This window comes from Callithrix jacchus, chromosome 17 (genome assembly GCF_049354715.1).
Source record: "Callithrix jacchus isolate 240 chromosome 17, calJac240_pri, whole genome shotgun sequence".
Classification (NCBI taxonomy): domain Eukaryota; kingdom Metazoa; phylum Chordata; class Mammalia; order Primates; family Cebidae; genus Callithrix; species Callithrix jacchus.
The window spans coordinates 75,831,369-75,843,727 of record NC_133518.1 but is presented as its reverse complement, the minus strand read 5'-3'; the positions used below and the strand labels follow the sequence as shown (position 1 = coordinate 75,843,727).

The window sequence follows — 12,359 nt, the reverse complement described above, 5'->3', positions numbered from 1 at the left end:
GGCACAATCCTGTGTCAGCAGCTTAGTGGGGGGCAAGAGAACTTCTCCAAGGCCCAGCCCCTCAGAACTGTCTGGGTCTCTGTAAACCAGATGTCGCCTGGACCGAGCTGTCCTGTCCAGAACCACCCTACTCTGTAACTGTGACCCCGGGCCCAGAAGAGACAGCAGGTTGGCCTTAGAGCCTGGCCTGGGGCCAAGACGAGCAGCACTGCCTTGAGTCTGGCCTGGGCAGCCTCCAGCTCACAGCTGTCACACTCCAAACACAGAGGGGAAACTGAGGCCCAGGCAGGCTCACAGGCAGCCGGATGTTACAAGAACGGAAGGGTGGGATGCCCAGCCTTTCCCTCCCTCCTCCTCCTAGCAGGAAGGGGGCCCCACCACCCCACCTAATCCCCACCTCCACCCTTCAAGGGGGCCTGCCAGGAATCAGAAGGGCCCTGAGCAGAGTTTGCCTTGCTAGCAAGTCCCCACCCACTTCCTGCCCCAGCCCCCGCAATCTACCACCCCCACACCCAGCAAGTTTCCAGGGCTTGGGGCCTACTTTGTTCCCACCTGGCTTATCTCTGAGGCCCAGCCTGCTCCATGTCAATATTGACTCAGGTGAAGGAGTGGCCCCAAGATAAGTCCAGGCTCCGCCCCAGTTTCTCTGGGCTCAGGTCCTATCCCAGGCCTCATCCAGTCTCTCCTGATCTCTCTGGGAGTCCGGGCTCTGGGAGGAGGTCCCTCCATGAAGGCAGACAGGGATGGGGAGGGAGAACAGCTGACTCAGGTCCTAGAGCCCACTGCCTGCAGACGCCCTGGCTCCTGTGCTTGAGGGGAACAGCCATGGGCCTGCATATGTCCCCACATCTGGTGGTCCCGCCCTGGGCCGCAGGATGTGGAAGGAGCCATGATAATGGTCACGGGGCTTGCATAGCCTGGGAGTGACTCCTCCAAGGACACCATGGGAACCGCAGGGTGAAAGGACAGACCAAACGCCAACCCTGGGCCCCTGCAAAGAGGTCACTGCCTTGCCTGCTGTGGGCCTGCCCAGCAGCACCCCCACCCATTAGGACCCAGCTTGGGTCAGGAAAGCCCCTGGCTTGTTGGAGGGTTGGTGGTGCAAGGCTGGGGTTCATGCCTAGTGGACAGTGGGGGGGCTCCACTCTGCTCCCCACCTGTGTGAAAGCAGGTGCTGCCAGCCAGGTGGGGTTCTTATCAGGCCTCCTTCCTCACTCCTGCCTCAGGAAAGGCTCCCAGTGCCCAGGTGGGCTTTTCTCTGTACTTTTCTGGATTTTCCAAGTTTTTAGCAGTGAACATGTATATGGCTGATCTTTTAGGTAGAGCAACACGTCATTTTCCCCAAAGTTCTGGCCACAGGACCCTTGCCACACCTGGGTATCAGGTCTGGAATAGTTTTGGAGGACTTGCCTTTCCTCTGTAGCCAGTCAGAGCAAGGGGTCTCAGCCCTGGCTGTCTTTCCAGTCATCTTGGCACTTAAATACATGACACAGGGCTAGGCACGGTGGTCACCCAGTCACCAAAGTTTAACTCCAGCACTTTGGAAGGCCGAGGTGGGTGTATCACCTGAGGTCAGGAGTTCGAGACATGCCTGGCCAACATAGTGAAACACCACCTCTATTAAAAATACAAAAATTAGCTGGGCATGGTGGTGGGCACCTGTAACCCCAGCTACCTGGGAGGCTGAGGCAGGAGAATCGCTTGAACCCAGGAGGCAGAGGTTACAATGAGCCAAGATTGTGCCATTGTACTCCAGCCTGGGAGACAAGAGCAAAACTCTGTCTCAAAAAGAAAACAAACAAAACAACATGTCACAGGTCCCCACCTGCAGAGATCGGAAGTGGTCTGGGTGGACTTGAGGGACGGATGTTTGAGAGCCCCCAGGTGATTGTAGCGTGCAGCCAGAGCTGAGAACCGCTGCACCAGCAGAGGGCGCTGTAAGGGAGGTTTGGGGTGGAAAGCTCTGGGGCCATATCTTCCTCCCCATGGCCTCTGTTCTCAGAAGCCAGGCTGGTGGCCATGCCAGTTGGTGGCTCTGGGCCTTGAACAGCCTGCTGACCCACAGCCAGCCCTGGCACAGATTTACTGTGCAAGCATCCAGGTTACGCCACAAGTCGGCCACAAGCCCTCAACGCACTCCTTATCTATAAGCTCAAACAGACTTCGTCTGCTAATATGCCACTGTCCCCAGGCTGGCTTTTCCCAGCCATTCCTCCCCACCCTCCTGGGCTTCCTGCCCATTCCTTGGTCCTGTAATACAGACAGATAATATGTGCTCAAATAGAAAACATCAGAGGCAGATCTCGGCATGCCCAAGTCCCTGGTAAGTGCCCTCTTGACGCCCCGTGTGTGCTTCCCACTTATTTCAGGGATCAGTGGACATGCATGAGGATACCTCGGCCTCAGGCACTGCCACAGTCCTAGCATTTTATCTGGTTGCCTGTATGCAAGGGTGCGAACAAGTGTGGTATGGGGTTGATGCCAGGGAAAGTGAGAGAGGGACAGAGAGGGCTAGGGAGCAGAACGAAGGACACAGCCTAGGAGTCTGGAACCAGGGGAGGAAGCTGCGGTGACTTCTCTCTGGTCGGCCAGCTGCTCCAGTGACAACCAGGAACGGCTTAGCTGGGGGGTATTTGCGATTTTGTCTCTGGGTAAACATGAGGTCTCCTGGGCTGATACACACGCTGCGTCCTGAGTTATCTGGAGTGAATATACGTGCCTGGCGGAATCCTGTGTCTGTGAGGGGCAGCCTGCAGTACTTTGTCTCACTGGCCTGTTTTCTCATCCACAAAAGTGGGATAAGACTTACCTGATGAAACTGACACTGGTGCTCTCTGAATTAGATATCGTTATGAAGAGTCGGAGTCCTGGGAGTGGCAAAGCCATGTCCAAGTCCCTGCTGGGAGGCCCTAGCCGAGGAGGACTCACTGCCTCCCTCGCCTGCACGTACAGAGGGGCTGGGCTGAGCGCACTGGCGACAGATTGTCTCCCTGTGAGAAACTGCCTGGCACATCCTGACTCATCTTCCGACTCCTTGCCATGCTTCATCTGGCAATCATCTCAGCCACTGTGCCCATGGGTATGGGTTTAGGCACCACATATAATGCCTGTGGCTCTTATGGGGTGGGAGGCCCCAGTTCTCTCAGGCTGCATTTTTAAGCCTGCTGAGAGGGGTGGAATCTTTGTGGGAGGACAGTGAGCCACACTGCTTGTGGAGAGAGGGGGCCAGAGGGCTGAGCAGCAGTCATCCTTGGAGTGACAGGCGATTTAGGTGGGATGGCTTTCTAGCTCCAGAAGGAGCTAGGAAATCAGTCTGTGGCTCCTGGGGTGGTGCAGCCCTGCTCCCATCCACCCCTGTTCCCCAGAAGGGAGGATGCCGGGAGACCCAAGGTGAAGGCACGTGGCGGGGCAGGAGGCAGAGAAGGCAGGGAGGAGGGGGCTGCTGGTAGGGAGGCAGTCCATCCACAAGAGAGTGCAGTTTCACATGTTTATTTTTGGCAGGAAGGAAATCATTGCAAACCTTTTGATTGACAATACTTGCCCCTGGAAACGTGCACATTACACAGGTAGCATTTCCCAAGTAATGCTGGATTGTGTATCACATTCAAATGTCCAACAGAAATCTAGGACCACCCAGACACCACCATCTCCACTACCCAGGGTGGGGGAGGGTGTGTCATCTGCAGAGAAGCTCCTGGGAGAATGGAACAGGGACAGACATGATCAGATTTACAGTACAGTAGGAACAGAGGCAGCCAGCCAGTTTTGCACAGTTAATCAACTGTAAGAACATCAAACTCCCTGCTCTTCTCGAACCCTGGCATGCCAGCTGTCCAGCACAGCACCTTTGAAAGCAGAGGCACAAACGTAGGAGTGTTTGACCATAGGGCTGTGTGGTTCCAGATTTTTTTTTTATTAGAAAGCCATCTTTAAAAATACAGGGTTGTAAAATGGTGCCAGGTCATAGACTTACAGATTTTTTTTTAAACCAAAAGTTCAAATGCTGCAACCGTGACAAGTCAGCATCCATTAGGGCACCCTGGTGTCCCCAGAGACATCTCATCAAAATTGCCCCACGTCAAAGAAGCTTCCTCACCATCAACAGTGGCAGGCGGCATTCCTTTTTCAGTCCGCAAAACCACAGTGCTTACAAACAGCTAATGCATGGACCCACAGACCAACACGCAGAATTCCTGAACAAATGGAAGACAGAGCATGAACAACATCGGGAGTGCCTGGACACTTCCCCTGGAGGCCTGGCCGGAGAAGTCAGAACATCAGAGTGGGCTGGAGTCCACACACCCACGGTGTCCTGCCCCAGAGCCTAATGCCAAAGATACATCTCTAGAAGACCATATTTAAACCTGGTACAGAAAGGACCCTGGAGACTCGGGAGGTCAGGGTCCTCTTTTGGCTACGGAGTTGGGGGTATTTTGGTAACGTGGGAAATATATGGCACGGAGAAGTGGCTAACAGGTTTCATTAGGTTCGAAGCCCACAATTTAATATATGGTAATAATTAAAAACAATACCCGTATTTACCTTAAAAAACATAAACCCCAAACATTCATCTCATTTCTTGGCCTTATGTTAGAGTTCTATTGCTTCATTTACATGTAGATGATTAAAAATATATATATAGATATTTTGATTATGTACATAAAGCAGATTCAAGGGTTAAAATAAAAACAGAATTTTGGAGTGTGGTCAAATAAGGTGCACAGATTCCAGAACCCGCAGAGGGCCTGCTGGCCCTCCCGGGACTGTCCGAGACTGTCCGAGTCTGTGGTGGCAGGGCTGGGCCCTGTCCCTAACAGCTCTGCACTGGCTCAGTGCAGTGGTGCTCACAGTTTCGGGAACTACCAGGTGAAGTGTCTGGCTCAAGCCTGCCAAGTGTCTTCACTCCATCATCAGAAGTGGAGCGCTATTCCTGGGTTCGATTCCCCTGAAATACTTTGTGGTTTCCATCCTTTCTGCCCCCTCTTCCATATAAGGCCCGGTGATACCAACGAAGGGGGCAAAGTTGAGGGTCTAAGGCTCCCATTAGGGCCTAATTCTGTGTGGATGTCAACACACGACAGACACTTGACTGCACATTCAAGACATTTAAGGCAGTGGGTTCATTTAATGACTACTTTTCCAAATAAAGGTTTGTGGCCCGGGCAGTTTTACCATGTAACTGTCATCATCTGTGGCAATGCCTAGCAAGGGGCTGTTCTGTTTGAATCGACATGTGGGTTACTGGGTGTGGAACACTCCGAATGCTGGGAGACCTGTATACTCACTTCCCTTCTGAATATTCACACAGCAGCCCACAGACCACAGTGCTGTCGGGAGGGCGTGATCGGCAGCTGGCTTCATCACTTTGTGAATGAAAGCAAAACAAAGACATTTTACTTTCAGCCCCGATTTCCAGTCTTGTTAACGCCAGTCACTCCCACCAGAACTCCGGCTGAAGACCAACCCACAGGGGACTAAGGCAATGGCACCAACACGAAAGGGTTCTTTCTTTCTAATTGTTTTAAGAGCAATACTTTACAGACTGTCTTGTTGTCAAGCAAGGAACATGGCACTGCTTAAACACCAAACTGGGAATGGCTGCGAAGAGCCTGGGCTCCGAGCGGGGGGCTCTTCCTCTCCCTGGTCTGGGGCAATGAGTCCCACATCTAGACAGGCTTCCCCAGCCCTTGGCTCAGAAATAGGCTGTGCTTCTAAGGAGAAGACCAAGAGACGGACGTGGGCCACATCGGTTTGGCAGCTGGTTGAGGCCACAGGTTCTCAAGAGAGAACACACATCACAGCTTATTTATCAAACAGGATCTGATACTGTCTGGTTTAAAATTCATGCCACACCGAAGCGGTGCTGTGGCCCTTTGGCCTTTGTACCCTTCAGTGGCCAAAGCCAGGACGGGGATACAGGTGGTGCAGGCTGCGATGGGGTGGGACACCTCTGTTTCTGACCCTGTCCGAGTTTGTAGCTTAGCAGTGAGCATATTCTGAGCATAGGCACAGTGGCAAAGAACAGTGTAACAGCCGCTGGTCAATTCCATTTGGTGGCAGCGCGGTAGCAGCAAGGAAAATTCCCAAACAGCTCCATGTGTACCCAGCTTTTGGAAAGGAAAGACTTAAAAATCAATAAACAGACTTCTTTTATATCCAAGGGTTTTAGGGTTTCTCGTAACTGCTCTACCCAAACAATAACAAAACAACAAAGACCACAAATGTATGGCAGTAGTGTGAGAGCAGAAGTGACAGGATGTCACTTTTCAAGGGGAAAATGGGACCTCAAGACAAACTTGTCACCATCAGAAATGATAATATAAAAGAGTCTGCTATTTCTGAAAGTGTCGAGCCACACAACTGCGGACACATTCCAAACTGGGTCAAAAATGAATGGAGACAGCGACATGGTCATGACATCCTCCTATCAGGAGCCTGACCCTGCAGCATGCCACAGGTTATCAGAGCAAAGTCACACCTGTTGGGGGACAGGCTCCTGTGACTCTCTCCCCTCCCTCAGGAACCCCCGCCACACACACACGCACGCTACCAGGTTCTAGAAAATTGTCATGTTCAACTTCTTATAGTATGTAAGACAGTAAAAGACTAAAGGCGTCCGGAAATCTGTTGTGTAGAAAAATGAACTCTCAGCTTAAAATAACATTCGAAGGCACTTCATCCCGTAGGAGAGAGACTCGGAGAGGGTCAGCCGCTCCGAGCTGGGGCAGAAGGGGCAGGTAGTCTGTGGGAGGGAGGACGGTTGAAAGGAAGTCTGATAGAGATTAAGCTTTTTTTTTTTTTTTCCTTTTTTCGGTTTTTTTCTTTTTGGTATGTTTTAAGAAAAGCAAATCCAGTAAAATGCATGTTCCTTTATGAAATTTGTTAAAAGAGTTCTTTTAAAATAGTTGTTTCTGTTCTTAAAAAAAAACAGGTAGGCATGGCCACATTCACCCTGTGGCCTGGAGCACAGAGCATCCTCACTTTCAGCTCCCGGGAAGCTGAGGACAGGCAGGTCCACTGAGGCCAGAGGTCCCAGAGTGCACAGGCGGGAGGCAGGCAGAGGCCGGGGCTACCTGTTGCAGAGTCTGTGCAGCATGCTGTACACGTCATCCTCCCGGCTCAGGCCCTCAAAGAAGGGGATGAGGTCCAGCAGCTCCGTGTCCGTCATGTCATCGAACCAGGACTGCACAGGCACCTGGAAGACAGCGCATGGAGGAGGCAGCAGGGCTGTGTCGAGGGCTGGGGCTGCTCCTAACCTAACTGGGAGCCCAGACTGGAAGCATTTTCTTTGGTTAGGAAAATGGCTGTCATCACCATTATCATCATCATTTTCTTTCTTCCCTTGTTCAACTCGACACCAATCCAAAGCCACATGGCTTGGGAGACGGCTCAGGGAGGCTAAGTTAAATGTATCCAGTGTGTGTGCATTTGCCTGTTTCATTTTCCTAGGCAGCCAGAGCACAGAGTGCATGAGAACTAGCCTTCCTACCTGCCAGCTTCAAAAAGCTCCTTCCGCTGCACCAGATGGGCTCCTTGCACCTCAGAGCCCTTGGAGCCAGAGGTTACATGCCAACCACTGACACCAGGGAGCTCACATCCGGGACACAGGAAGGCTTCTGCTTAGGGTCACTGTGCTGTGTGACATCACAAAGAGAAGTGGCAAGTTTCCTCCCTTGCTGAACAGTGATCAGTTAAAAGTAGAAATCTGAAATTGTAGAACATTCTGAAGCTATTGGTGAAGACAGGATTTTCCCTCAATTTTAGACAGAGGAGTGTGGAGAGGTGGTAGCCAGGGGTAAAGAAGAGATTTCAAAACAAATCTGAAGAAACCAAACGTGTTTAAAAGTAACATTTTACAAATCTTACAAGTAGCCCTTTTACAAATCTAAAGATAGCTTAGCAACATAAACATTTATTATATAATTCTGGAAAATAAAAGTCTGCCGGGCGCGGTGGCTCACGCCTGTAATCCCAGCACTTTGGGAGGCTGAGGTGGGCGGATCATGAGGTTAGGAGATTGAGACCATCCTGGCTAACATGGTGAAACCCCGTCTCTACTAAAAATACAAAAAATTAGCCAGGTGTAGTGGCATGCGCCTGTAGTCCCAGCTACTCGGGAGGCTGAGGCAGAAGAATCACTTGAACCCAGGAGGTGGAGGTTGCGGTGAGCCGAGATCGTGCCACTGAAGTAAGGGTTAACAAAGAAATGATACGCCTGGGGGATGGGGAGAGTAGAGGAGATGGCAGAACAAACATGGGCTTCTCTGTCCTTATCGACGGTTTTCATGTTGGAACCATGTAAATGTGTTATATAATTAAAATACAATTAAATTGTTAAGAAAAGAGCAATAAAAGTGATTCTAAGTATATATAAAATTGGTGACAAAACCACATAATTACTTCAAGTGGTGTGTGTGTGTGTGTGTGTGAGAGAGAGAGAGAGAGAGAGAGAGAGGGAGAGAGGGAGACAGGGTCACACTCTGCTGCGCAGGCTGGGGTGCAGTGGTATAATCATAGCTCAGCAGCTCTACCTCCTGGGCTCAAGTGATCCTTCCACCTCAGCCTCCCAAGCAGCTGGGACTATAGGCATGTGCCACCATGCTTGGCTAATTTTTTTTTCCTGGGATGGAGTTTCCCTCTTGTTGCCCACGCTGGAATACAATGGCGCGATCCTGACTCACTGCTAACTCTGCCTCTGAGGTTCAAGCAATGGCTCAAGCAATTCTCCTGCCTCAGCCTCCTGAGTACCTGGGAGTATAGGCCCCTGCCACCATGCCTGGCAAATTTTTGTATTTTAGTAGACATGGGGTTTCACCATGTTGGTCAGGCTGGTCTCAAACTCCTGACCTCAGGTGATCTACCCACCTCAGCCTCCCAAAGTGCTGGGATTATAGGTGTTAGCCATCACACCGGGCCAACTTTTGGTTTGTTTGTTTGTTTTTTGTAGTGACGGGTTCAGGCTGGTTTCAAACTCCTGAGCTCAAGCAATCCTTCCTCCTGAGCCTCCCAAAGTGCTGGGATTGCAGGCAGCCAAGTAAGCCACCAAGCCTGGCATTCAAGCGATTTGAAAACATGGTGTTATGACTGTACACTTCTCCACAAATTCCTAAGCTGCATACGGTTGTCTTCTTATTAGTTATAATTTAGTACTGCTACTGAAATTACTAAACATATACTATAGAATAAATCAAATATATGATTATGTTAGTACCTTTAAAAATCAAGAGTTTCGGCATAAGAGAAAGAGACACAAATATAAAACGAAGAAGCAGGCCGGGTGCGGTGGCTCACATACTTCAGGAGGCCAAGGCGGGCGGATCATGAGGTCAGGAGATCCAGGCCATCCTGGCTAAGACGACGAAACCTCATCTCTACCAAAAATACAAAAAGTTAGACGGGCATGGTGGCATGCACCTATAGTCCCAGCTACTCGGGAGGCTGAAGCAGGAGAATCGCTGAACCCAGGAGGCAGAGGCTGCAGTGAGCCAAGGTCGAGCCACTGTACTCCAGCCTGGGCAAGAGGGTGAGACTCCGTCTCAAAACAACAACAAAGAAGCAAAGAAGTTACATGAAAACTTAACGCTGGCCTGGCGTGGTGGCTCAAGCCTGTAATCCCAGCACTTTGGGAGGCCAAGGCGGGTGGATCACGAGGTCAAGAGATCGAGACCATCCTGGTCAACATGGTGAAACCCTGTTTCTACTAAAAATACAAAAAATTAGCTGGGCTTGGTGGCACGTGCCTGTAATCCCAGCTACTCAGGAGGCTGAGGCAGGAGAATTGCCTGAACCCAGGAGGCGGAGGTTGCGGTGATCCGAGATCGCACCATTGCACTCCAGCCTGGGTAACAAGAGCGAAACTCCGTCTCAAAAAAAAAAAAAAGGAAACTTAATGCTGAACTGGAAAAACCAGTATGAACTTAGGATTTGGTTTTCTTTCTAAAAATATGTCATTTTTAGCTCTGCCCTGCAGTATGGGCTGGAGGTAAAGTACATCCCAGTTGCAGTGAAAACCCACCTCAACTGTGGTCTCTAAATACCACTTCCACTAATAGGAACCAGGTATCATACAAAAATGGCTGGTTGCAGGGCTGAGGCAGGACGTGTTCATGATGAGCCTGGAACATTCTGTTGTTCCAGAAAGCAAGGAAGCTACAGGTTGAGCATCTCTAATCTGAAAAATCTGAATTATGAAATGCCCCAAAATCCGAAATGTTCTGAGCACTGAGATGGCACCACAAGTGGAAAATTCCACACCTGACCTCATGTGCTGGGTAGTAGTGAAAATGCAGGCACAGGACACACGGGTTGCTTAGTGTCCCCAAGTTATCAAAAGTACTGTATAAAATTACCCTTAGGTTATGTGCATAAGCTGTACATGAAACAGAAATGAATTTAATGTTTAGACTTGGTTCCAACCCCAAGATATCCAATTCTGTTTATGCAAACATTCCAAAATCCTAAAAAATCCAAAATCCAAAACACTCTGGTGCCAAGCATTTTTGATAAAGAATACCCAACCTACATCAAAGACTTGTTATTTAAAGGTGAAAATTTGAGCATGCGAAAGAATAATAAATGGACTGAAACTACAACAAATCCATGAGTTCATGATGATGCTAAAAAAATTTATTGGCCACTTTTGGAGGCTGCTAGAGCACCAACTCATTAGCCTGAAAATAGAAATGGCCATTTCGCAGGTCCTCATGAAACAGTGGGTTAGACAATAATCACCAACAACGGCTAAAATGATGAGGTGAGAGGTTCACGGGGAATTTTTAACAGATGGATCAGGCTGACTACACCGGAACCCAACGATCAGTTTTAAATCTTTAAAAGTGGGACAACCTGACATTATATGCCTCCTGGTATGCCTTCTTTTTCCTTCTTTCTTTTTTTTTGAGATAGGGTCTTGCTCTGTCACTCAGGCTGAAGTGCAGTGGCATGAACATGGTTCACTGAAGGTTCAATCTCCTGGGCTCAAGAGATCCTCCCACCTCAGCCTCCCAAGTAGCTGGAACACAGGTGTGTACCATCACACTGGCTATTTTTTTTTTTTTTTTAATTGTAGAGCCCGGGTCTTCCCATGTTGCCCAGGTTGATCTCAGACTCCAGGGCCCAAGTGATCACTTGCCTTAGCCTCCCAAAGTGCTGGGATTATAGGTGTGAGCCATTGCATCTGACCTCTATGATATATTCTTGCAAAAAAAAAAAAAAAAAAAAAAATCTAATCTAATCAAACAGTAGAGCTCTAAGGTGGATATAAAAACATATTAAACATCATCACAAGGCAGCAACCGGACAAATCCAGAATGCAGGCCATTTCTACAAGACAGAACCCCAGGGCTTCTTCAACAAATACATGGTATAAAAGAGAAAAGGGGAGGAAAGGGAGAAATGTTAAGATTACCAAAGAATGAAGAGACATAGTAACCAAAGCAATGCACGAATCGTTTTGATCCCGACTGAAAGAATCCAAATGCATGAAAACACTTGGAGAGGACAGGGGCAATGTGAATAGTCTGGACATTAGACAAGGTCAGAAACTGTTACTTTGTCAGATTTGATCATGACTGGTGACTATATTGAAAAGAAGTCCTTATCTGTTACAGACACATTACCAAATATATTCAAATATATTATGTTGAATTTGATTTACTCAGTAAAATGAACATATTTACATATAAATACATTTGGCGTGTTTATGCAAATAATGATTCCACATAGCCAAGTGAATTGAGTTTGAATTTTTTCTTTTGGTTGGGGGGTATTGCAAGTGGGACTACGGAGTTCTGGACTGAAGGAAAGGACTTTTGCAGGCGTATGTGCAATTTGAGAGCCTGTGCTTGAGAGGAGGCATCCTCTCCAGGGAAACCTGCCTGGCGTGGCGGTGATACGGTTCAGCAGTCACCAGGAATGCTGGTTGGCTTCTCTTCCCCTGGAAGTGTTGGGCAGCAGGAGGGAAGGCAGTCCCCCTTGCCCTGAGAGTTGTGCTGCACCCAGGGAGCAGACACCGAGAGCCGCCATGCTTCAGGGAGCTTTCTGTAGGAAATGTTCCCAGTGGGTGTTTTTTTGACATCATGATGAGGTGGCAAGGCTTGGCACTCTTATTTGAAGATCTTATTGAAGTGTTTTATTCTTTTTTTTTTTTTTTTAAGACAGAGTCTCTCTCTATCACCAGGCGGAAGTGCAGTTGCACAATCTCAGCTCACTGCAACCTCCGCCTTCCCGGTTCAAGTGATTCCCGTCTCAGCCTCCCGAGAAGCTGGTACTACAGGTGCGCACCACTGTAATATTTTGTATTTTAGCAGAGATGGGTTTCATCATCTTGGCCAGGATAGTGTCGATTTCCTGACCTTGTG

The 12,359-nt window shown here is 49.2% G+C and overlaps 1 protein-coding gene across 2 annotated transcripts in view; it reads right to left on the bottom strand.

The window, feature by feature from the left end:
- Window positions 1–3,473: 3,473 nt before the first annotated feature.
- The window catches only part of CTDSPL (CTD small phosphatase like), a 126,905-nt gene continuing 118,019 nt past the window's right edge, over window positions 3,474–12,359 (bottom strand). For both annotated transcript variants that reach the window (XM_035278484.3, XM_035278485.3), the window contains one exon: window positions 3,474–7,195. In XM_035278484.3, coding sequence (XP_035134375.1) covers window positions 7,070–7,195 — 126 coding nt within the window. In that variant the 3' untranslated portion in view covers window positions 3,474–7,069. The remainder of the gene's footprint in view (window positions 7,196–12,359) is intronic.